The following is a 26,335-nucleotide window of genomic DNA, read 5'->3' on the forward strand; positions in this document are numbered from 1 at the left end:
TCTGAGAGATGGTGAGTGAGGAGTCTGATTTCCTCCTAAAGAGATACTTTCCCTAAGGTCAGATCGAATTGAAAAGAGTTTATGAAAAAAAAAAAAAGCCCACATGACCTTAAACATGCAGACTTTGAGTTGACACCATAATGAGGAATGGAGTGCTATTAAAATATACTGAACGATTTAATGACTCCACTAGCAGTATGCCAAAAAAAAAAAAAAACCGATTTAAGCTCTGAATAATTCTGGGAAGGAGGATTTTGCCAAGGAGATTTTAATGTCAAGAATATACGTGAAGCTAAAATAAGGGCTCACGTGCATCCCGGAGCCCTGGGTGGGATGTATATATGATCAAATGAAATTATTTCACTTCCACTTGTGGAAAAATCTGATAGGAGAAATTGACGAGAAAACATTTAGTCATATTTCACTTGGATTATGCTCATAAGTACCAAACTCCAGATCTGTCAAAATAAGCCCCACCAGCACTTCCCAACCGAGGTGCTAGACAAAGGCTGTGACAGGCAAAAACGATAAAGAGCTTAGAGAAACATTAAGCCTGGAAAAGCCGCAGGAACCTAGCTCCTAACTAAAGAGAGGGTTCAGGGATTTAAAAACAGGAAGACTTGTCCTTGAGGTGTGAGGAATGGAGCCCAGAGCGGCCCAAGTGTTAAATACAGAGTGAGGGGTCTTAGAAAGCCTCAAGGACAGGCCGGCACGGTGGCTCATGCCTATAACCCCAGAACTTTGGGAGGCCAAGGTGGGCAGATCACGAGGTCAGGAGATCGAGACCATCCCGGCTAACACGGTGAAACCCTGTCTCTACTAAAAATACAAAAAATTAGCCGGGGGTGGTGGCGGGCACCTGTGGTCACAGCTACTTGGGAGGCTGAGGCAGGAGAATGGCATGAACCCGGGAGGTGGAGCTTGCAGTGAGCCGAGATCGCACCACTGCACTCCAGCCTGGGCGACAGAGTGAGACTCTGTCAAAAAAAAAAAAAGCCTCGGGGACATGTGTGTTCTAGGGACCAGCTCTCAGACGCTGGAAGTCAGGGGCTCATGGCTTTTTAACACAACTTGTTTTCTATCAGAATCAGTATCCCTTCATTTCACCTTGTTCTAGAGGGCCAGCAGCATGCCCTTTCCACAAATCGTTTGTTGATGGAATAGGAGATGCAGTTGGCTGCTGCCAGCACACCCATCTGCAAACCGAGGCTATCTGCAGAAGAGGTGCAAAGCGCCAATGCCTGGAAATGAATTTGTTGGCATTTCAAGGACAAACACTTTCTTGGCTACAAGCACTGAACCTCTAATCCAAAACTGGGGGAAAAGTATAGGCTTAATTAAGTCTTTTATTTTCTTCTATTGTAATGAGAATATTCATGTATAACCCAGCTACCTTTGTCCCCTCTGCTTGCCTGTCTACTCACTGGCTCCAAGCCAGGACCCTGGACCACTGATGCCTGTGTTCACTGGGTTCAGGTGCTGGTCAGTGGGAAGGAGGGCTGGGAATGGTGGGGAGGGAAAGCGTTTCCTTCCTGGCTGGCATGAATAACTGGGGAGTTCGTGTTGGCCAATACTTAATGCAGTGCATGCACTCATTTGAACATTTGTCTTGTGCATCTCCCAGGTGATGAAGAGGGTGGGGTGAAGTTGGCTCCGGTTCTATGCACGTGCCCAAGCAGGTGATAAGGACCTGGGAGAGCTGATGGTGCTCAGCCTAGCACTGGCACTGCCCTAGGATCTAGATGAATTCTGGCTTGGACAGAATCTGCATCTCATGCCTCTCAGTTCTCTCCCGGAATGTCATTCTGGAATCCTGTGATCTTCGCTCCCTGGAGAAAGTCAAAATAAAGCAGGGAGGGAAATAATTTGACCTAATGAAAAGGCAAGTAGACATGTTAAGAGACAATAGTTATGAAAAATGTATTAAAGATCAGACAACTGTGCCAGGCACTTTACATGTAATACCCTGACCTTCCTTCACCATGACTCACAGCTCTCCTTCTCACTGGTCAGCACCAGAGCCCAGAGGACAGAGACATCATAGGCCAACAGGTAGACACTGCCATTAGCCCCGTTTTACAGATGAAGAAGCTGAGGTTTATAGATGTTAAATAACTTGCCCAAGGTCACACATTGCTACAAATAAGCAATGGCAAGATATAAACTTCAACCACTGGCATTAAGCCCAAGACTTAAATCGTTCTCCTCTTGTATCTCCTATGGAATTCTCCACCTACCCTCTGTGGCTTATGCAGGAAAACAGCTAAAAAACAGCAGAAAAACAGAAGAATGACAATAACTGTGGGAGGGATTTAATTTCAGCTCTGCTAATTATTCATATAACCTCAATGATGTCATTAACCATGTAAGACTTACTTTGTTTATCTGTAAAATGGTAATAAGGCTCCATGTCCTATTATTGTCACAGAATTGTATTGAGGCAATTCATGTGAAGATGCTTTGAACAAAAGCAAGGTCTTCTAGATGTGTCATGATTAAGACGGTTTCTATAGGAGGTGTTGTGGTATAGGAAAAAGCACATCAGCTGTGGCCTGGGCCAGGGTTTGAATCAGCCATGTTAGTGGAATCTTTCTGACTCTCAAGCCTCTCATCTATAAAAGGGGGATTCTGTAACCTGCTGGAGAGTTTGGACACGAGAAACCCACATGTTGGCGGAATCCCAGTGCAATGGCCATCAGTGTGTCTGACCCATGCAAGAGCTCCCCTTACCTGCAGGGGAAAGAGATGGAGCTGCTGAAGATACAGTAGATGAGGGGGTTGATGGCACTATTCAATGCTGGCAGGTTCTGAATGATCACAGAGGCATAGAAACGCTCCTGGGTGTCTGGAAGGAGGTTGAAATTGTCCAAAATGTCAAAGAGGAAGTATGGACTCCAACAGCAGATGAAGGCTGGGGGAGAAGAGAGCCATTAGCATCATAGCAGGTAGCAGTTGAGGGGTCTCTTTTGGTTGGTCCTGACTGGACTTTTACCTGGGAGGTTCTTTGGGACCTGGAATTTCTCAGAAATATTGGAGTTTGATGCTGTTTGGAGCATTGATGTCATATTCACTTAAACACATACACACATACATATGGACACATCTTACAGACATGTTCCTAAAACTGAGCAAAGGTCGTAGAGCTTCTCTATCTGTAAAGAAGGGTCAAATTTCTACTGCTGTGGATTTTTTATAGAAACCCCAGGAAGAAGTGACTATGGCCATAGCCTCTCATCAAACACAGGGATCAGGAAAAAACAGCAAAATACTTTGAAGACTCTCTAGGAAAAGACAGAAGAACAGGAAGCATTTTGACCACAGAGTGACTGCTGGTTTTAGGTTATGTCAGGGAGAAGGGGTGATCACAATATTTTCTAAGCACACCCCACTTTAATGACAGTGTTCTCTTTCACCCCTAAGTTGGCCTCTCCAGAAAACACCTACACTATACCCTTCTCTAAATCCATTGGTATGTGTGAGACACCAGTTTATTTGGCTCCAAATTCTCAAAAGAAATGGATGAAAGGTGGGGATTCAGATGTGACGGTTAATTTTGAGACTACTTGACTGGGCTGCGGAGCACTCAGATATTAGGTTAAATGCTATTCTGACTGCGTATGAAGACGTTTCTGGAGGACAGTAACATTTGATCTGGTAGAGTAAGAAAAGCAGATTGCCCTCCCCTGTTTGTGGGCCGCATCCAACCTGTTGAAGGCCTGAGTCATAGAAAAAGGTTAAGTAAGAGAAGATTCACTCTGCTTGCCTGTCTTTGAGCTAAGACATTGGTCTTCTCCTGCCTTCACACTTGGAATCAAACTGAAATGTACACCATCCACTCTCCTGGTTTTCAGGCCTTTGGACTCAGACTTGGACTAGAACCTACACCATTGGCTTTCCTGGGTCTCCAGCTTCCAACTGCACAGCTTGGGAATTCTCAGCCTCAGTAATCACCTGAGCCAATTCCTTCTAATAAAGCACGCTCTCTCTCTCTCATTTTCCTCTGGAGAGCACAGACTACGACACAGAGCTAAACACTCATAAGTTGACTGGAAATACACGCATCTCTCATTTTCTTGCCATAAATTCTCCACTCCTTCTCCCACTTTCTCATCCATAGAATTTTTTCTCAGAGTAGAAGTTTGGCTTCCTTGGCTGTCTGCATGCAGGGACAAGCTTTCCGCCATAACTCTGTAATGTGGATTCTGTAACTTGTTGGGAATTTTGGAATGATAAACTGACTCATGGGTCCCCTCTCGACCCCAGACCTTGGCAATGTATTAAAGGGGAGCAATTCAAACACAAAACCCACTAAGTGTTCTGGATTCTGGTTAATTAACACAAACACTGGCCCTGAACAGTATTTGGGGCACTAAGGGGGCAAATGGCCTTGTGTGCTTGGGTGTTTGCATGTGTGTGTAAGTCGGGTTGGAGGATTCTGGTTTTCACAGTGATACCAGTTCTCTGGCATGGTACACGCAGCCCAGCCAGCAAAGATTTGTATCTACTTTGAATGCCCATTCATGTAGAGGAGAACCCTCTGTATAGTTATCCCAGTCTAGAAACCTGACTTTGTTTTACACATAAACACAGATATTTTAAATAAATATTGAAATTTGTAGAAATGCAATTCTGTTGTAAATGGAGGAAAGATTACTTTGTTTAATTCAAAATTTTACAAGGATTTTTTCTTTTTGCCGGCTCAGAAAATCAAGTCACTGACAGTAATACCGCTTACATTTTTTTATGTCTCCATGAAAATACACCTGTATTGGTTTTCATTGTGGCTGTTATTATGTCAAGGTGTAGGTGTGACTACTTCATTATTCTTCTAGTGTAGCTGTGCTTATGTTTTTACACATTAAAATTGGTATAAATTTTAATTAATAAAAATAGTATTATTTTATTTTACATTATTTTCTTATTCCTCCTTTATATTATTTTTTGGGCAATATATTAATGTTTTAATTATCATGGTAGGTAGTATAAGTAGGCATTTTATTTCAAGGTGGAAAATGGACATTACAAAGTGTTTGCTACAGAAAAGGCCCTTTTGGTCTGATAGGGCTGTCAATATTTGCTGACCCTCTAGAGAATGTCCCTGCTTGCTGACGGAAGGGATCCCACAGGGCCTTGGAGTATGGTTGCTGATGACAAAGGGCTATGCTGGTTCTGGGACACACTTGTAAACATACATTTTCTAACTCAACATCCAGGGAACGTGCATCTGTGGTTCTGACTATCTGAGAAGACAGAGGAGTCTTTGATCTACTTCAGAAGCCTCTGAGAAAGTTTTTGAGCCCTGGTGGGTTGTATATGTTTTATCCCAGTTCCGCCTGCAGTGTTGTTTTGTGCCTACGTCCTGCTGGCTGAGTCATGCTGCGTGTGGTCTGTTTGGCATTTTGCAGTTGCGTTTCAGAAAGGTGAGAAGACTGTTCTGGTGCTTTGACATGCAGCTGATGGAAGATCTATGCTTCCTCGGAGCTTCAAGAGCTACCAGAGGGGCAAGGAGGGGATATTTAAGCTAAATAAAAAAGAAAATAGCACAAATCCCTTTCCTTCTTGCATAGTTTCATTCATTCATTCATTCATTCTTTCATTCAACAAATGTTAATTGAGCAGTGTGTAGGAGACCCTATTTTAGGTCTTGGTGATGATATAAGTAACACAAAAGCCAAAGTCATTGCCCTCATAGATTTATTACCCCAACAGGGGAGACAGACTATAAGAAAATCAATCTATATCCTATAGTGTGAGGTAGAACCAAGAAGAAAAATAAGGCAGAGTAAAGACTAGAAAAAGGATATTTAAAAAGACTTATCAAGGAGCCCTCAGGGAGGTGGCGTTGTTGGGGAACAAATGAGGTTGGGAAGTAAGCCAGGGCACCACCGGAGAGCAGAGTATTTCAGACAGGAAATAGTACAAGGCGACTTTATGAGTCTTAAGAGTAGAGAGAAAGGAAAAGGAAAGGGCAGAAGACAGGAGGGTGGAAGGGCAGGTAAGGTGCCATAAGGGAGAAATTTGTAGTGAACCTAACATTAAATATTCAGATAAGGTGGAAAGGCACTTCTATCTTCTTTTTGCCTATGAACCCCAGCCCTGGGGAAGAGTATGTCTTAAAGGAAGTGACTGAGTTAGCTGGTGATGTGAGCATCTGCTTCAGCTAGTTAGGTCCTAATCAGATTTTCTCCAAATTATTCAACCCATAGCCTTGGCAGGCAGCTGTATTCATAAGGAGAGGGATTAGGAACCAAATGTCAGCCCTTGAAGGAACCATGAATGGGCTGATGAGTTTCACACATTCCTTTCCAAACAGACCAATGTAGAAGTGCCCGTTGGCAAATTCCTTTCTGCCACCAGGTCCCAGGAGCAAACTTGCTTTTGGGATGTTCATACCACTTTACAGCTCAAGGAGGGACATTGCTTACCAAGAATGATGACGATGCTATACTTGATAGCCTTGATTTTTGCCTTTGAGATGAGTCCTCGGTTGTAGCTGCTGCACAGTTTCCCATCTGTAGATACGAGAGGGGCATAGTAAGAGGAAGTCTTCAAGATGTGAGTTTCTGTTTCTGCCAATAGGAACATTAAAGGTTAGACCCCAGTTTTCACTTATATCCTGTGCATTTATGCCCAGATGGCCTTCCTTGGAAATTTTTAGATTAAAGATGGTTCTGGGCTGGTTTCTGGAGAATGCTCAGTTTACACCTTAATATTATATGCAAATGGTATGGAATGCTCAGACTCTCTCAAGAGACTTGGTCAGATGGCCTGAACAGCTGTAGCTGAAATTAGACCATGTGACCATGCAGGAGCTGAGGCCTTCCCTGAGGAGTGCTACTCTCTGAGCCCTGGTTATGCTGAGACACCCATGCGGCCACTTTAGCAACCTAGGCAAAGTTACTTTCTAAAATAGTTGCCCCAGACAAATACATTCGTCAAAATAAAAAAAAAAAAAAAAAAAAAAAAAAAAAACACTCTCAAGAAAAGCTCAAGCCAGGGATATCAGAACTCTCCAAAATAGGAGCTTGGATATACATTTTTTTCATATGTGGGCTGTTGTCTGATGGTGAACGCTGAGGGGTGAATATAAGAATCTACTAGAATACAAGTTTGATGGGGACATGGGCTTTATTTTTTGCACTCCTGTAGCCTATACACATATTCAATGACTAACACAAATATGTTGAATGAATCAATAACCACCTCTCATTAGTCAAGCAGTGGTAAAACAAAGAGATAGGATTAGGCTAGGCAGGATCCAGTGCAATAGGCCTTAGTTAAAGGAGTGATTACCTGTACATTTGGGGATGAAAATGTCAGATGTGGTGTCCCTTTCCTCATGGAAGAGTTTTTACTGTCAGGGCTTCCACCAGCCCATATGCCACCTTTGTGAAGTTTCAGAAAAGGGGCCCTTCCTCTGATAAGCACAGGCCTGCCTAGGGCACACACTTAGTGAGGGAAATATGAAGAGAATGCCAGCCCCACACACCTCTCAGCCAGGAGCCACCCAGTGGGGCTCAATGGGCACAACCCTAGTGGTGGCCCTGGTCAGAGACCCACTCAGTGCATCAAAGTCACATGGAGTAGGGCAGTTGTGCACTAGAAAGGCAAACTGCTGTGCTCCATTGTCTTCACTGCACTGCCCAGCTCTCACATTTGAAATTTATTTTAATACCCATGGAAACCAGTCAGATGTTTACCTTTGCAATATTCATTCAATCCCACCTCCAATCTGATCTAGCCCAACCCCACAAGTATAGCACATCTGCTAAGAGATAAGTACTGACTAGAAGGGCTGAAATATAGTACTTGTTCTCCAAGAATTTTCAGTCCAGCATGAAAGATCACACACTCTCCATAAAACTGGTTGAGATGAGCGAGATGCTACTATGGTTTGAATGTCCCTGCGAAAACTCATGTGTAAATTTAATTGTCATTGTAACAGTATCGGGAGGTGGAGCCTTTGAGAGGTGATTAGGCCACCAGGGCTTGGACCTTATGAATGGATTATTGCTATTATTATGTTATTGTGGAAGTGGGCTTCTGATGGAATGGATGAGTTTGGCTTGACTTTCTCTCTGTCTTGTGTGCTCGCTTTCGCCCTCTGTTTTCTGCCATGGGATGAACTTTGCCAGTTGCAAGTGCCCTGCTCTTGGATTTCCCAGCCTCTAGAACCATAAGCCAAATAAATCTCTTTTTTAAAAAATAAATTTCCCAGTCTGTGGTATTCTGTTATAGCAGCAGAAAATGGACTAAGACAGATAGAAACCAACTGTGGACAGAGGAGAGACCCATCCTTCCACCACTTTGCTGGGGAGGCTGTGTGGGAGATGCAGAGAGCATCAAGTGAACTCAAATGACATAAGAAGGATTCCAAGACAAAGGCGGGGTGCAGCGTGGGATTAGGAGGGGTGGGAGGCAGAGAGTGAACATCCTCAGCCAAGACATGGAACAAGAAAATGTAGGATGCGTTTTAACCACAGTGAGTCATATTGCTTGGCTGTAGCCTACAAATGCGTGGGGTTTGAGAGTGGAGAAGAGAACTGAAGGCAAACTGGGGAGGCCTTGAATGTCTTTCTGAGGAGCTTGGGCTGAACTCCTGAGGCGGCTGCAGGCCATTGAAGTTTCTGCGTGTTTTTGCAGTGTGAACATTTACTCATTGCAGAGGACAAATGATTTTCAAGAGTAACAGGAATAGGGGCTCTTTAGGTACAAAGAAAAAATGCTAATTATAATTAATTCATATTTCTTAAAGCATACCCTGTAAGGCCACTCCTAAATACTATTAGGGTCTTCAAATTATTCTGTGCATTTCATGGGACCACGAAACCTCAGCCTTGTAAGAAAGCAAATGCTTCGGAACATTTAGAGCAGTGATTCTCCATTGGGAGTGATCTTGCTTTACAGGGAACTTTTGGCAAACTCTGGACACATTTTTAATTGTCACAATTGTGTGTGCATGTGTGCTACTGGCGTCTAGTGGGCAGAGACGAGGAATGTTGCTAAACATCCTTCAATGCACAGGGCAGCCTCCACAACAAAGAATTATCCAGTCCAAAATGCCAAAGGTGTCAAAGGTGAGAAACCTTGATTTCTAGGATGGGATCTTGGGAAGGACACAGGCTTTAAGATCAGATTGGAATGCATCCTCCATCTCTACCAATTACTAAAACTTTGTAATCTTAGGCAAATTGTCTAAAGTTCCCGGCTTCAGTTCTCCCATTTAAAAATTGAGGCGTAGAACACCAAACTCACAGAGTTACTTTGAAGATTAACATAAAATAATATATTCAAGGAACCAAGCCCCATGCTGGGATGTTGGATGTCTTATCCGTTGAGATGAATGCAGCTTTAACAGTATTTCAGATGGAAGGTGAGCCATCTTTATGGAAGTGAACAGAAGGTATTACTACGTTTGATTGTCTATTACACAAGTTTGTTATCTGTGTAAGAATTATGTACAGCAGAAAATGATCTGGGTGAGATTATACCCATGGGGGGCAAATAAAGAAGACAGCAGGCCAAATTATATTCTTTCAAAGCATCCCCACTAGCTGTTCCTAGGCAACAGCTGGCCCCTAAACAGTATGGCTCTGAAGACTAACTTGGTCTTTCAGAAAAGTTTTCGAGAATGACATTTGTGCTCTGAAATCCCTTTAAAATGGAAACCTGCAGTGCTTCCCACAGGGCAACTGGGTGACAATATAATCGTCTACCTGCCCAGAGATCAGTGGAAAGCATCTTTAATCTGACCATTCCAGGAAATGCAAAGCCTCTAGTTTCTAAACATGGCCCTTCAGAGAGAGCTGAGCTACAAAATGTCGGTAATTCTCCTTTATTGGGAGATAAAAGGATTATTTCTACTCAGGCCTTGGTGCTGAGCTACAGTGAAAAGCAGTTAAATTCAGCTGTCACTGTGCATTAATAACTTGGGTAGCCTGAAGGTGGCATGTCCATTCGATTTGGGACTGGGAGAAGCACACTGATGTGGACTGTTTTAGTTCCACAGTATAACCCTAATGGGGACACATGCTGAAAATTTGGTCTCCAAATGGCCATTTCTGGCTCCTCACCTTCCCAAGACCACAGGCCTCTTACAGAGCGACTGGGAACCCATTCTTCATGCAGGCTGAGCACCTGAAGTGGGAGCAATTGCTACCTTGGGATTTCAAATGGAAGCCGACTTGTTTCCTGGGAGGTAGTGGGGGGAATTCATCTGTGGACCTATAATGAGTGCAGGTGATTTGTTTAGAAACAAGGAAGTCTAACTGGCAATATTTAAAAATAAATATGCTTCCTATATTAGAAACTTTGTATATGTTAGGCTGATTTTTAAAAACTTCAACTTTTTTTTAGCAGTTTTTCCTGATTTCTAAAATTTTTAAAACTTGAAATTCATTTTGAACAGTAACATTCTCTTTACTAATATAGCTTGAATACCCCCTGAACTCATCAGTTCAGTATTTTAAGCGCATTAGGTCTCATCTGTTTAGCTGCAGGACTGCAGTCATTTCCTTCCCAGGGTGTTTTTGTCCCTCTAGTTTTTCTGAGAGACCCAAGGAGGTGTCTCAGTGTTCCAGGATCCACCTAGGCCACCGCCTGTGCTTCTGTGGTGATGCTGTCTGGATCCTGCTTTCTAGGCTCGCTGCAGCTGCCCTGGGCTGCTCCAGGTCACTTCACCCAGACCTCCTCTTTGTCAATGACTACCTCTTGAGGGGCTCCAGCTGGGCACCAGATGCTCCACAGCCATAGTCACTTCAAAGCCACATTGTGAGTCCTCTTCATTATTGCTCTTGACCCTGGGCGGTTGCTTTGCTCTTCTGCTCCACCTCTTAGGGCCTCAGTTCTGTCCCTGGGCTGTGGGTTATTCAGCACCGCTGCTCTTCCCGGGGATACCTGCTCTCCAAGTTCTTCTGTCAGGAAGCAAGGGAATGGCCTCTCTCCTCTGTACTGTGCTATTCCAGGAGCTTGCAGCAGACTCTCTTGAACTCCCAAGAGTTTCAGCTTCTTTAGCCCCCCACACAGCGTTTTCCTCCCTAGATGCCAACAAGTGGCTAGAGTGGTTAGGTGGGAATGTTCGTCTGTGACCCAGAACTTACATTTCCCTTTGACCTTAAGGCACTCATTGTGCCTGACTCCGTGTTCTCCAGAATGTTTTCACATTCAGGGATCTTATTGTCCCTTTCTTGTCATCTGAAGTGCTCCCTCTCTCCCCATTAGCTGGACATGCCTGCATTATTTCTGAACCTTCAAGTAGGAAAGTATTTTGCATTCCTTTTCAGGAGGTTTTTAGCCCAGAGCCAACTGTAAATTGTAGCTAGATATGAGAAGATTTCACCTAACCCACCAGATAGCCCTTTCTGTACCTCAGCACCTCAGCTGAGGCAGAAGCAGGAGCCCTGACAGCCTAAAATAATTATGCAAAGACAGATGAGCTGTTCACCAAACCCATTCCTGTTTCCCCAGGGCACACAACTAGACTACAATTCCCAGCCTGCCTTCCAGCAGTGTGTAGTCATGTGACTAAGATCTGCCTAAGGGATGCTGGAAAGAGTCAATGTCTACCACCTCAAACCTGGCTCAGATACCTCTCCTGAGCAGTCCTCCACTCTCTCTCTTCCCCAGCCCCTGCCTGCTGGAGGGAGGTGCTGAGGAGTACCTTAGCAGCCCTCTGTTAAGCATGGCAGAATCTCCACCTGCTTGAATTTCTGAATGACTGTGGAACAATGCTTTTCCCTCTGGTCTTTATTGCCAACTGGATTTTAATTAAGACATAAACTTCTATGTGGTTAAGGCTACTGATATTTTGGGTTTACACAGCTGCTAGTGTTTCCCTTCTAAAGTAGAGATTGGTACCTCATATGCAGTGCTGTCTTAATGAAAACCTGAAACATGTAGCATTGGATTTGTGGGCAGGCAGCAGGTGGCAAGGAAACTGAGGTTTCCGTTTGTCTATTGTGCCAATACTGCACTCTGACTTTACAGCGCATTTCAATATTTGGTAAACCAAACTTTCTCTACCTTGTTCTGCATCTCTAGGAATGTCTAGGCTACTCACGGCTCTTGAATTTTCCTTGTCTATTTTAAAATAGGCTTGTGAAGCTCAATAAAATGTTTCAATTCAATTTTGATTGGAACTTTATTAACTTGTAGATCAGCTGGGGAGATTCAACGTCTTTACGATATTGAACCTTACTATCCACGAACATGTCATAGTCTTCATTTATTTGTATCTTTATGTTTTTCTGGCACATCTTTTATTAAATGTAGTTAATTGTAGAGAAGCCGTTTTATTCAGTTACTGATGAAGAAGCTGATATGGACAGCAGTTAATGGGCTTCTCTTAAATTTTTTAAGCTAGAAAGTGAATAGGGGCTCTAACCCAATTCCTAATCCACAGCTTTTTTTCTTCACTCTAGTATGCCTCATTTAATTAAAAACATGGAATTTGTATATAGCATGGATCATATCCACCAAGCCATGATAGCTAGACATAGTTATAACGAGAAATTTATCTGTTCCATGGGTACACTTGCCCAATCTCCTGCTCCCATGCGGTAAATATTCTAGTTTGTACAAGTAAATCCTCCTGGACATCAATAATATGCTCATTTATGAAAGATAACATACAGGACTGGAAACCCCATCTCCTCCACGTCTTGCCCTCCATGCTCGTTTATGGGAAAGTCTTTAGATAATTTATGATACCATTCTTTTTCTTTTCCTTTCTGTCAGCCTTTGACTGGGAGAAAATAGACATATTTGTCAGCAAGAAGAGTGGTTCTCGCACTAAGGATGGCTTGAGTTTTTCAGCCAGTGTTTACAAAGTGAGCTTCTGTTCACACTAATCATGGCTAATGTCCCCTTGTTGATGAGCAATAATCCTGGCATGCAGACCTAGCTGGAGATCCCATTTACCTGCCAACTCCAGAGCTGCTTGGCTATAATGACAGATGGGAAATCAACTGTGTTCCATTTACGAATAAGATATAGAGAGCATATAAGCTTTTGAGAATACCAGCTGCCCTCATTTCGGGATGAGGTCACTAACGGTAACTAAAAAATAGATATAATGGAGATATAAAACTATATTAAAGAATAAAAAGTGGCGGTAGCCATTTCCACCTTTGGGAGGGAGTAATGGCATACTCTATATCAGTGGGAAACAGAGCTCTAAGTGGCTTTGTACAATTTCAAGGACTGGAAGTCAGGAGAGCCCAAGAGTGCAAGTACTGGCATATGTAGTAGCAGGAGACATGGAAACTTTGGAGAGAGCCAGGAACTCAGCCTCCCTGGGGGGAGGTGTGCTGAGGAAGGTGGTGAGCAAGGGCGGTGCTGCTGTGGAGGGAACAGGAGAGCTGTAGGAGGTGAGACAGTGAGAGTGAGTGCTCAGAGGGACAAGCAGGGAGGAGCATGTTAGACCCACGGAATTGGCAGAAATCACAAGACAGGGGTTTACACCAATCTGACTCGTCTGAAAGTACAGGAAGACCTCGGCTACCTCCACAAAATTGGTCTCCACACTGCCAGTCATGACTCAGCCTTTAGATTTTAAATATATCAAAACAAAACCTTCAGGAGATGAGGTAGGAATAGCTCTCTGAAGACAGAGCTCTGGAGGGAGTGTCCAGGAAAGGAAGCCACACCCAAGACCCTGAGTTTGTGTTTTTAATTTGTAAAAAGTCTTGTCTTTATGTGTGTATTTGATATGTGTGCATTTGAATACCAGCTGTGTCACATGCTACCTGTGAAAACAAGCAAACTGCTTAACCTTTGAGCCTATCTTCTGTGAGAGACAGTTAATAACACCACCTCGAAGAGTTGTGGATTAACCCATTTACTGTTTAGAAAAAAAGTGCAACACACTGCCTGTGCAGTATTCTCAAACGGGAAATGGGTTAAATGGGAAATGGGCAATGGGCCATGGGTGAAATGGGGCAAACAGGAAATGAGTTAAAGGGAAGAACACAAGGAAAGGACCTAGCAGTGGCAGACAGGAGCTGCTCCCTCTGTCCCTCTGACTTGTCTGTCTGTGTTGAGAGGTGAGTGGACGATGGCTTTGAGTGGGCCTTAGAGGGTCTAAGCATGACATTTATACAGAGAAGTGCATGGCAAATATATGTTTTGAGGGGCCTGACTTGATGGTTTTAAAAAAGGAATATACATATATACATCTAGGATAATATTGGCTGTTTACTCAGGCTAAAGGGCCACAGGGCTATTGTTTCAATTGTATGATTTAGGTAATTGTAGAAAAATTAACATATGGCTAAGTGGAAAATAGAAGAAAATAAAAATCAACTAAAATTCGACCTCTTAGAGATAACTGCAATAACATTGATAACACTTAGCTTCTTGATATTTTCCATCTCCCTCTCTCTCTAGCTATCATCTATCTATACAGGCATATATATATTCTGCTAAGTAAAAATATGTGCACGTATCTATAAAAGGGATACCATACTGCTTTCTTTTTCTTAGTGTAATATATTGGAGAAATATTTCTATGGCAATAAGTACACTCTATATAATAATTTTTAGAGCTGTAATATTTAATTGTACGACTATATAATTATTATACTCAGTTCCCTCATTGTAGGATATTCAGATCTTTTCAGTTTTTCATGATTATAAACAATATTTCTTATATTTTTTTCTTTCTCTTTCTTTCCCCCCTCTCTGCCTCTCTTCCTCTCCCCATCTTTCCTTTCCTTTCTTTCTTTTCCTTCTTTCCTTCCTTCCTCCCTCCCTCTCTCTCTCTTTCCTTTCTTTCTCTCTTTCCTTTCTTTCTTTCTTTCTTTCTTTCTTTCTTTCTTTCTTTCCTTTCTTTCTTTCTTTTTCTTTCTTTTCTTCTTTTCTTTCCTCACTCTTTCTCTGTCACTCTTTCTTTCTCCCTCATTCTATCTTTTGTTCTTCCTTTCATAAGGAGTGTATTTCCTTGTAGCATACGATACAACAATCTAATATACGATTGTTTCCATATGGGCAGTTGTCTCAACATTAGTAATTAAACAGTTTCTAATTCTCTATTAGTTTAAAATACTTCATCACATTCTAAATTCCTGAGGTTTCCTTTAGCATTTCTGTTCTGTTGGATTTCCCTGTCCATATAATTCTCTTTCAATGATTTTAGTATTATAATTATAGTACTTACTGCATTTATTTGATACCTGATAGAGGAAGGATGCCTTCATCCAATTTTTTTCAGACAAATATTCTAACTTTTAATCAAAGCCAATTGCACTGAATAGAATGAATTCACTTGTGTTTATTCTCTCTGATTGCTTTTGCTCTTCCAGAAAAACCAGGGTGTGGAGACTGCACCACTGTACCAGTGGAAGGGAAGCACTAGGATCTGCATGGGGGCTGGAATTAGGCCCAAGCTGAATGACTGGGTCTTCGTGGGTTGAAAATTTCCAAGCAGCCTAAGCACATCTCTTGGTTACACTGGTCAGTCAGTGTGAAGGTCAGCCACCTATGACTCTGTGTCTCACTGGAGCAGACTGTCAAACCTGGTTGAACATTAAAAATGCCTGAAGAGCTTTTCCGAAATAATAATGTCCATGCTCCACTCCAGATGGAGTGAATCAGAATCTCTCAGGGAACGGTGTCTGGGTTTTGGTGCATTTTAAAAGCTCCCCAGGCAATTCTACTGTGTAGCCAGGGCGAAAACCCAAAGGCCTAGACTGTAAGCTGCCTATAGTCAGGAAACATGCTATTCATTCGTTTGTCATTTCCAGTCCCTTGTACCACTCCTGAAAAGCAGAAGAGCACAGAAGAATTGAACTGAATTCAGGTGAAGAACCCAGACTTATATGTCTCCACTCACACCTCTAGGGAAAGAGACACAGGTTATCAGTGCCTGATAATACTTGTGCATCCTCTTGGTGGCCTCACAGTCTTATTCGAAAAAGTAGCTTTAAGAGGGAGAAAACAAGCTCTGTCTTGGTCCAACAAAAGTTAGCTCACAGTCTGAAAAGAGGGGGGCTTAGGGAGAATCCAGTCTATCCCCTTATTTTAACCTCTTGGAGCCCAGGTATTACATAACTTTGCCAGGTGGCACAGCTCTTAGTGGCACATGTGGAACAGAAAGTAGCTCTTCTTATTCCAGATATTTGTGGTATAGCTTGTTGTCCTTGTGTGAGTGCATATAGGTGTGAGTATGCATTGTTAGTGTGTGTGAGACTGAGTGTGTGAAGGTGTGTGTATTTGTGTATATGAGCCTATGTTGTGTGTATGTGTGTGCACAAGGAATGGGAGGGGTGTGAAAGCTGAGCAGAGCCAGTCTTCTTCTGCAGAGCTATCACATTATAACAACAGAAAACTAGAAGCCCTTTCTTCTTTTGGCCCCTTGGTTTGCTGTGTTTTCTCCAGGTTGATCTTGGTCAGGTCCAGTAATGTTTTCCTGGGAAGCAGGGTAGGCTTCCAGGGCTCAGAGTCTATTGCGTATGAGGGGCTCTGCATTCAGGTTTACTGAGAAGGAATTTGGGGAAGTGTTGTAGTAGGTGGTCTTAGGCTTCATCTGGTTTGAATTGGTGTGTCAGCTGGGAAAGCATGGACCACCGTGCCTTTACTGGCTTAGGGTCCAAGATTGTTCTATGGACAGATGGCAGCTTTATGTATCTGAAAATTCAAGCCAATCAGAAAAGCCTATCCTCATCTTTGCTGAAGGTGTGATGTCCTCCTTGGACACTCTGTCTTTTCGTATCTGTGTCCTCCAAGGTGCTTCTTTGCCAGACCTGAGGCTGGGGTAACCCTTGGATCCTAGGTCAAAGGCTAACTCTCTGCTGGCATAGCTTGGCCAGGTCCAAAGTGCCCCCTTCCCTCTCCTAGATTTCAGGGAGGTCACATGGGGGAAGACAGAGCCTGCCTGTGACAGCCTTTGGTGGGTCTGGTCTGCCGGCTGGGTCCTGATATGATCCTGTATGCTTGTGTATCAAGGAGTCCCTAGCTCACATTTGCTAGAAGAAAACCTCTGGAGAAGCAAATTAGCAAAGAATTGGGCCATGCAGAGTAGAGACTTACCTGAGCAGTTGGAAATCACTGTTTCGTAGGTTTTGCTTTTAATCCAAATAGTTCGGATCACAATGCCATACATGATGCTGCAGAAAGAACCAAAGGTAGTATTAAAGTGGCTGGTGGATCCCTACTGTGAGGACACAGAGAAGACCACTCCCACCTCCCCGAGTGCGAGGTGTGAAGGGACGGATCTTTTAACCATGCCTGCCCTGTTATACTTGCTGTTTATAGAATCACATCTGAAAGTGACCATGAGGATCCACTGGATGGAGTTACTTCTTTCTTAAGTGAGGAGGCTAAGACCTGGTAAAGTTATGCAGTTTCCTCAAATGGTTTGAGGGAGAGTTGTGATTAGAATCCAAAAACAGGCCTTAGAGTCAGAAAAACTTGGGTCTCCTCTACTACTTGCCTGTTGTATAGTCCTGACTTCAGACAGTCTTTTAGTGACATCTATGATCCCTGATTCTGGCATTCATGGGCTTTGTTGATCCTCACCCCTTTAGTGTGGGAAGAGCAGGTGACTTGCGTCTAATCAGTGCAATGTGGCAAAGGGGATGGGACTGATTACATAGAATGTAGTGCCTCTCTTGTTGGTGTCTCTACCCATTGCTGGCTTTGAAAAAGCAAGGTGCCATGAATCCCGCTGCAAGAAAATGAATTCTGCTAAGGACCTAAGGGAGCTTGGAAAAGAGCCTTTCCCAGTCCAGCCTCTGGTGATCCCCTGCCGTGGATAAACAACTTGATGGCTGCCTTGCCTGAGCAGAGGACCCAGTTAAGCTATGGCCAGATTCTTGACCCACAGAAACTGTGAGATAACAAACGTATCTTGATTTAAGTCACTAGGTTTGTGGTGATTTGTAATGCAGTAATAGATAACTACTACACTGAGCCTCAGTTGAGGTTCTACAAAATGGTGTTAACAATACAGACCTCTCGAACTTTTTGAGTATCAGATGTGACAATATTTAAAGTGCCAAGTACAGTGCTGGAAAATTAGTGGAGACTAATTTCCTTTCTCCTCTTTTTTTGCCTATTTTTTGCACTATATCACACCAATTCTTACATGATTTAATCTGTACCTAACAGGAAAACAAAGTGTTAATGATTCAAAAGTGTCAGCAAGTTGTGTATCCTAGATACTCTTTGATAAATATAAAAACTTCTCTTCTTTAATATTACTTGATATTTTGACTACATTAAGAACCTTGACTAAAAACTTTGGGACAAAGCAATGCTTTATTTTAAAACTGCGTATTTTCCCTCTTGAGAATTATTAGTTAAAAAAAAAAAAATCAGAGCTTCAGTTTGCAGTAGCCGACAAAGCACTAATTGCTTTTAATGATCTTTAGAATATAACTTAATTAATGGCAATGTTAAAATCTCTGCTTCTTATTGCCTTTTCCCATTCTTGCTGAGCGAACCTCTCCGAGTGCTCCAGGAAAGCTCAGGGACTTTTTTGGAGCATCTCCATTCTTTCTTATATAATTGCCCAGGGACTATTTTTACAATTTGTATGCCTGCAGTAAAGAAAAAATGAGAAAAATGTTATTAGTGAGTTCAACCCTAAGTTGAATATTTGCTGGAACAGGGAAACTTCTTCCCCAGAAAGTGAAATACTGTGCAAGGTAAGGTTATACCCACCATGGAAAGTTAATGGTTATGTCAATTGCAACCCCAGTATTTAATTGATCAATAATTCAAATATTTATGGCTATCAACCATGTACACAGGGGAAAAGTTAAGAAATGTCTTATGCTTTAGGGATTTGGGCCTAAGTCACCCCTCTTTTTACTTAGGGCCAATCAGATGAGTGAGAACCAGTACCAGCTTTTCTGTTAGCATGGCGAACACCTAATAACTAGCGTATTATTGCCAAATCAGGCTACTTCTCTGAGTGTAGCAATCAAGCATCAAAGAGACATCTGCGTTGCTGTTTGTCACCATTTTTTTTTTTTTTGGACGCAGGGTTTTGCTCTGTCACCCAGGCTGGAGTGCAGTGTCGGGATTGTAGCTCACTGCAGCCTTGACCTCCCACCCCAGCCACCTGAATAGCTGGAACTACCAGTGTGCGCCACCATGCCCAGCTAATTTTTGTATATTTTATAGAGACAGGGTTTCACCATGTTGCCAGGCTGGTCTTGAACTCCCGGGCCCAAGAGATCCACCCGCCTAAGCCTCCCAGAGTGCTGAGATTACAGGTGTGAGTCACCACACTTGGCTTTGTCTCTTTTCCTTTTTCCTTTATCTGATCAATCAGATTGCAGATAAGTTTTGTGGATTGTCCCTGCAAAATGACTCCATAATCTGTACCTTCCTCTCCATCCAGGTTTTCAGCATTAGTGGAGACCCTTACAATCTCTCTTTATTCATTCTGATGACTACTTTTATTGTGAGCCCTGTGATCCTCTTTGACCTCGCACCTCATGTCCATGGACAGTGCTGGCCAGGTCCCTGGCGCCCTTTTACCCACCATGGCCATGTATTCTATCTGCAGGGCTGCACCAACCTGGCATGGGGATTTCCCACAATGTGATTCCATTTCCTAAGCAAAATAAATGAATTTTTCTCACATATGACAAATCAATGATCCATGACTAATGTGCTTTTTTCCACTTTTTTTTTTTTTTTTGCAGTTGTCGGTCGTGAATCTCTTCTGCTTCTACCATTATCTTACAGAGGTGAAAATGATAAGAGAATGAAAAATCAATTAGGTAACAAGAAAATAAGCACAGCTAAAGTAAAGCAATTACACCAGGGCTAATAACCTCCCCAGCAACAATTAGACAGTTATGTCAAGTGAATTTCAAAACAACTCCTGTTGTTTTGACCCAGAAAAACAACGTATTGCCTTTTCTGTCAGTCACTATGGTTTCAACTCCTGGGAGCCTGATTTAGTGGATGATGGAACAGCTACATCTTTATTCATACACAGCTCTCATGAGAGTTTGCCACCAACAATACAATTGCCTCTCTCTCTCTCTTTCCCTCCCTCCCTGTCTTTCTTCCCCCCTCCTCTTTCTTTTCTCCCTTTCTTCTTTCTTCTCACATATATTTATGGAGGAGCTATCATATGCCAAAAACTGATGTAGGCATTAGATAGCCAGAAATTTCTATATTAGCAGTACGTGTACACGTGTGTTTGTGTTCGTGTGTGTGTGTGTGTATGTGTGTGAGAGGCAGAGAGAGAGAGAGAATGAGAGAGGGAGAGAAAGAGTAGAGAGAGTGACATGACACATCTGTTGTTTGGTGCAATTTATTGCGTTATTCATTCAATCAAATATTCACCAACTGTTTAGTGTGTGCTGGATGTGAAATCCAGAAATGAAGAGGCCACAGTCCCTGCACTCATGAGATACAGTCACACTGCCATGAAGTCTAAATGATGACATGGACAAAGTAAAGTTGGAGGTTAGGGAGTGAGGACCTGAGGTGCCTCTTGGTCCAGGGTTGGCAAGGGAAGCTCTACTGTGGAGTTGGTATTGGAAATGAGACACGAGGGATGTGAACTAGTTGGCTGAAACAAGGCAAGGTGAGCTTGGCAGTGTTCAGGCATGGGAGTGATGCACATGGGCCAGAGGGGTGTTTGTTCCATGGCTGGAGCTGGGAGTGCAGGTGAGGCATCAGCAGCTCACCATGAAGCAGCCAGGGAATCTTTGAAAAAGACAAGTAGATCTTGTCCTAGCAGATACTTAAATGCATACGAAGCTGGGCAATAAGTAAAACAATGAGGTATTTGTGGCAGAAAAGCCGCTGAGTTAGTTATTTGTGCTTTTTCTTTTTTTCTTAATTACGTCAATCACTACTATTAATAATCAAAAACAAAATAAAACCATACTCAATATGAGGCAAATGACAAATTAGGAGAAATATTTGCAACATATGCAAAAAGAAAAAGGTTATTGTATAAATAATTTCTAAAGATAGAGAATAGAGAAAATAAAAACATTTAAACAAGAAAAGTGGCATTACTTTCAATGGCAAAATCTGCAATTACTTTTGCACCAACCTAATAAATACTTTAAAAGAAACAAAAATGACAATAAACATATAAAATATATTTAATCTCATTTGTAATGAAAGAAATGCAAAATAAAACAACTAAGATATGTTTTTCTTTTCTGTCAATTTGGTAAATGTAGCATATGTAGCATGCATGAAGGACAATGAGGCATGGTGAACACAAGCGAACACTTTCCTTGCGCTGTTTTCTTTGTCTATTTAAGCTTGAAATGAAGAATTTAACCTTACTCAGAGAATTGAGCCCAGGGGGCCAGAATATAGGTAATAAAGAAAGAATAAGAGTTGAACCTTATCTCTGAGATGAAATTGTAGCACCTATGCCAGGTACTAGTTGCAAACAAGTTCCTCACAAAACTCCCCCGCCCAGGGCCTGGTCTTGTTTGAGAAGATAGTTGTTGCTGAAGGAGGTGGAGGATGTTAGTCCCCCTGAGAGAAGTTCTTTCTTCAGCAGCGGGGAGCCACGAAAGAGGGAAGGTGATGGAAGAGGAACCTCTTGTCAGGTAGGAAATGCTTCAGAGAAGCTCAAGGATGGCTGGAGGTCATGGCTGAGTTTTCATGACTGTCACAGCTGGAAGCAAGGAGCTAGGATCAGGCCTTACAGAGACTTTAGCTTGGTGAGAGCTGAGGGAAACCAGTTTTTGAGATCATTTCCCTCAATCAGCAAACACATTGTATTTTGCCCTTTCAAGGGGAAAACACACTAGCTAGCCCATAGGCAAGTTTGAGAAGTCCTGGTGGAAAAAGTAGCCCAAATTAATAGGGAAATCATAGATACAGGATAACCTGAGCTGCGTGGTCCATGTGCTGCAGCATCCGCTCTGCTGAGCAGTGACTTTGACTGGAGCTCATTTCTTGAGCTGATGGGAAATCAATCAACAGTGAAGCCAGGACATGCACTGCCACTGAAATCGATGCCTCAGTTGCTCAGGATGACACAAGCCGCTTTCTTCCAAATGCTCTCTGACTGCTGTGGCTCACTTTACTGTCTCCTCTGCCATGGGCCCCTTCCCACGTGCTGTGACTTACCTTGGATGGTTGTCTAAATAACCTTTTCTCCTTCAAACTTTCTCTCAAGCTCAGCTTGATGGAGTGGAGGGCAATAAGTCAAAATAAAGTGTTGGTGTTAAGTTGTCCATTCAGCAGAGATGACCAAACAACACCCCATCTTGCAAAGGCTGCTGGGTTGGCTATTGAGGTCACTCTGTGCTTGCCCATCTCAATCTCTGATGAGGGGGCGGAGGCAAGGCAGTTAGCTTCTTTTAGTCTTAATTCTACTCTTATGAAAAATTCAGGGATTTGACCATATGATGGATAACGTTTCTCCCAGCTATAGTATTTTATTAGACTAAAGATGAATAATGAGCAAGAAAAGATGACTCCCACCATATCAGAAAACACTTGAAAAGCATGCAACCAGCTTAGTAATTAAAGAAATGCATATTAAAACAATGAAATACTTTTTAAACTCTTAGGTTGGCAAAGATTTAGTAAGGTAATAGTGCGACCTACCATTGGATCAGGGGAGCAGAAAACAAGAGCCCTTGTATGGTGTTGCCCAGAATATACCTTTTCTACAAGTGATCTTAGCTAACAGGCCAAGAAGCAATACAGCATTTCTCAAGGGCAGCTTGTGACTATGCATCAAAAGTTTTAAAATGTGCATCATCTTTGATCAATACCTTTGATCTGGTAATTCCATGAGAATGAGTTATGAGGAAATAACCAGAGACTCATGTACAGTTTTAAGTACAAGGATTTTTATCACAGCTCTCTTTACACTATCAAAAACAAAGGCTGATCTTCCTTTGCTTACAGTGTGTTATATGACACACTATAGCAGGCTTAGAAGTACTCAAAAGGTGCAGGATCATCATGGCTCAAGGATACACACAATGTGCCAGGTCTTTTCCTGTAGTCTCCCACCCTATCTACACATGCAGAGCCCATTTCAGAGGGTGATCCTGCCACATGGCATGGCCAAGTGAGATCCTATCTTGACCAGGTTGTTGTGCTAATCTCTGTTGAAAGACCATCTACAGCTCACCATTGGCTGCAGGATAAAGGACATCCTATGACTTTTTTGCCAAGGTCATTCACAACTGAGCCTCCCCCAACCACTGGAAGGAGCTTACTGCCAACTTCTGTCCCATTGGCACTGCGTACCTGTCCACTCTGCCTCTACACTCACTCCAATTTCTGGTCATCACAGACTCTGCTTCCTCCCCACTTCTCCCTTATCCTACCTGAATCATTTCCTCCTTCATTGGTGGCTTCCAAAATATATTCCCTGCCATTATCTGACTCCACTGCATAGACAGTTTAGCATATTAGTGACTACTGAGTTTTGTGTTCAGTTTGTTTCAAGTATATCTATCTTTTCATTTACAAAATCCCTGAAACTGGTAATTTGCCTTATATTTGGAAGGCTGTGAGATATAAAAGAAATAATATGGTATGAAATCAGAAAAACCTGGATATCAATCCTGTTTGATGTTGAGTAAGTTACTTAACCACTCTGAGCTTGAGTTTCATTATTCATTAAATTGGGACAATGGAAATTATTTCACAGGGTTATACTGTGGCTAATGTGATAATTGTTAGCTATTTAGCACAATGCCTGCCCTATATACCCAGTAATTGTTAATTCTCTTCTCCTTACTCTACTTTGAAGAAACTGGGCTTAGCCTATGGTAGCTACACATAAAATCTTGTGGCCTAGTCAGTTCCCCCAAGGGCACTAGGAAAAATGGGCTGTAGGGGAGGAGAGCAGTAGCTGGCGAAATAGGAAAGTCCCCCACCCCGCCCACACTGTGTGGTCCTGGCCTGACAGCTTCTTACCTGATGATTGTCAGAGGGATGAAGTACACCAGGAAGGCCACGATGGTCATGTATGGGGTCCAGTAGGAGTCGTCAGGCCACAGGGCCCAGCACTGCACTTCACCGTTGGACAGTGTCCTCTTCCCAAATATGATCAGGGTGGGAATGGAGAACAGGAAAGACAGGCTCCAGGCAATCACAATGAGGACCCTGGCTTGCTTTTCTGCCCAAAGAAAAGAGAGGAATGTCTGGGTATGTGGCAACCATTTTTGGGAGCACAATGGAGTCTGCTATAGAAAAGGATCACTGTGGGGCAGCCACCTGGACCTCACAGAACCTCCCAGAGCCTCAGTTTCCTCATCTGTAAACAGGGAGACAGTATCCCCATACAGAGTCAATGTGAAAATTACAAAGGGAAGCTTGAACAGAAGCCAGCACATTGCCTGGCCTAAGGTTGGTGCTTCTTCTTTCCTGATTTACCCATTTGACTTGAGATGCTGACGCATCCATTCCTGCACTATTAGGGAGCTCAGTTTGTACCATGTACATTTGGTAAGTTGTGGTGCAAATGCTGAGTTGTGTCTACCCATATGCAGTCTCTTGTTACCAGGCAGGGCTACAGCCGTTGGTCCATGTGGCATCCTTTCACTGTACCCAGCACTGCAAAGCACTGGGACAGTTTTTGAGAGTTATTTGCCAAATGGGAAAGAAGCTTCTTTCTTTTTTTTTGGTAGGAACATGGGTGGACTTATAAGGCAGAGAAAGAACACTGAACTTTGTTCTGGAGAGTAGGGTGCATTCAAAACCAGCCCAGAAACCTGGTAGCTATGTCTGCACACTGGATTTCAGTTGCAATATTCTGACCTTGGCTAAACCATGCAGTCTCAGCCTCATCTTTTCTTTAAATTGGAATAAAAAATACCTGCTCTGGCCACCTCAGCAGGTTATGATGGGGCTGGAGAGAGACAATTAATACATAAGCAAGTACCTTTAAAATACACCCTTGTTATGATGTGATGCTTTCTGTCAAGCTGTTGTTGAAGCTCTTGTCTTAATCCCTCACCTAGCTGGGCTTTCTGTGCTCATTGGCCCTGGGACCTTCTTCCAGAAACAGGAGGCCACCTTGCTCCCCTACTTTCAACTTGGAAAGCAGGTGTGTGTCTTTGGGTGGGGTTGGAATGTAGAGTCAGGTGGTGTTGTTCGACAGTGCGTTGACTGTGGTCGAGCTATAGGAAGTGAGAAAAATCTAGAGGAAACTATGGAGTCTATTAAAATCCAAACCTGAAATATTTAGGAGAATAATATCTAGGGTTCTGTTCTTGCTGAATTGTACTCACTGAAAAGAGATATTAGATTCATGTAGAAAAGAGTTGTTATTGGCCCACTGAGCAAGCAGGAGTCTTGGGGTAGAATTATAATAGCAATCTGATTAAGGTCTTTCCTGTTCCTTACATGCAACCAGTAATCCACTGGGGACAGGGGGAGAGGTTTTCCTGCCTGCATTTGGAAACTCAAGGCCCTTGATGTTAGTGATGACTCATAGGTGACTGACACATTAAGTGGTAAACATTGGTCAATTTAATAATTACCTGAAAATTAGTAATTAAAATCCTAGATAACAATAAAAAAACCCAAATTCCCAAGAAGATTTCAAGTTAAGTCTTTTCTCCCTAGGTGGGCTTGCTTCAAGTAGGAAGTCCAGCAGAGGTACCGGCCTTTCCGCTTTCTATCCTTGTCTGCTATTCCTCCTCCTCCCCCAGGTTGCTATCCACATTGGGGTCTCTCCGGAGCTGGGGTACAGGGAACCAGGAGGAGGAAGAAGACAGAGTCCTCACTTGACTGCTGCCGTCATCAGAGGGCTTTGTGCTCTCTGTGCCTGGCTGCATCCAAAGCTGATTCTTGGTCCCCTGAGGAACTTTTCTGGGTCCTTTGGAAATTCTCCTGTGAGCGCTGGTGGCCACTTGCTTGACTTGGGCAGTGACCTTCCACCCTCCCTGGTGACCTCCAGGGAGGCCTCTCTCTCTGGCAGAAATGTCTGGGGCAGGATCTTTTTTTAACACAGCCTCAGGCAAACTTCGCGATGCAGGTTCTACATCAGCCCCCTGGGCTGGGACCACAGCGCCAACCAGCTTCTCTTCAATGTTCTCAGGTGTGAGGTAGTCATTGGTCCACAATGCTCTCAAATACAGGGAACATGTCAAGCTCTGTGAGTCACCATGTGAAGCCCTCTCACTAGACTTAGTTTATGTAGACATCGAGTCACCTGTGATTAGGACAGTATGAAAGGTGAAAGAGAGACTGAGAATAGTGTCAACATCTTCACTGGACGAGGGCCATGGCCATATGGGCACAGACATGGGGGAGGCATTGTAGAAGGTAGTCTAGACTGATAGCATAAGCACAGAGAAACAGAGCGGGCATGTATATACAATACTGAAGGAGAAATGGCCTGGAGGTGGTCTAGAAAGGTAGGAAAATG

General features: G+C 43.0%; 1 protein-coding gene across 3 annotated transcripts in view; it reads right to left on the bottom strand.

Annotated features, from left to right (window-relative positions):
* Positions 1–1,414: 1,414 nt before the first annotated feature.
* The window catches only part of NPSR1 (neuropeptide S receptor 1), a 186,989-nt gene continuing 162,068 nt past the window's right edge, over positions 1,415–26,335 (bottom strand). For 2 of the 3 annotated variants that reach the window (XM_003279195.3, XM_012496688.2), the window contains 5 exons: positions 23,878–24,079; positions 17,026–17,102; positions 6,426–6,512; positions 2,731–2,911; positions 1,415–1,829 (listed from right to left, as the gene is read on the bottom strand). In XM_003279195.3, coding sequence (XP_003279243.1) covers positions 1,739–1,829; positions 2,731–2,911; positions 6,426–6,512; positions 17,026–17,102; positions 23,878–24,079 — 638 coding nt within the window. In that variant the 3' untranslated portion in view covers positions 1,415–1,738. Of the gene's footprint in view, positions 1,830–1,977; positions 2,073–2,730; positions 2,912–6,425; positions 6,513–17,025; positions 17,103–23,877; positions 24,080–26,335 lie in introns of those variants that run through there. The other variant, XM_030796830.1, reaches the window with a different exon arrangement.

This window comes from Nomascus leucogenys, chromosome 17, assembly GCF_006542625.1.
Source record: "Nomascus leucogenys isolate Asia chromosome 17, Asia_NLE_v1, whole genome shotgun sequence".
Taxonomy (NCBI): Eukaryota; Metazoa; Chordata; class Mammalia; order Primates; family Hylobatidae; genus Nomascus; species Nomascus leucogenys.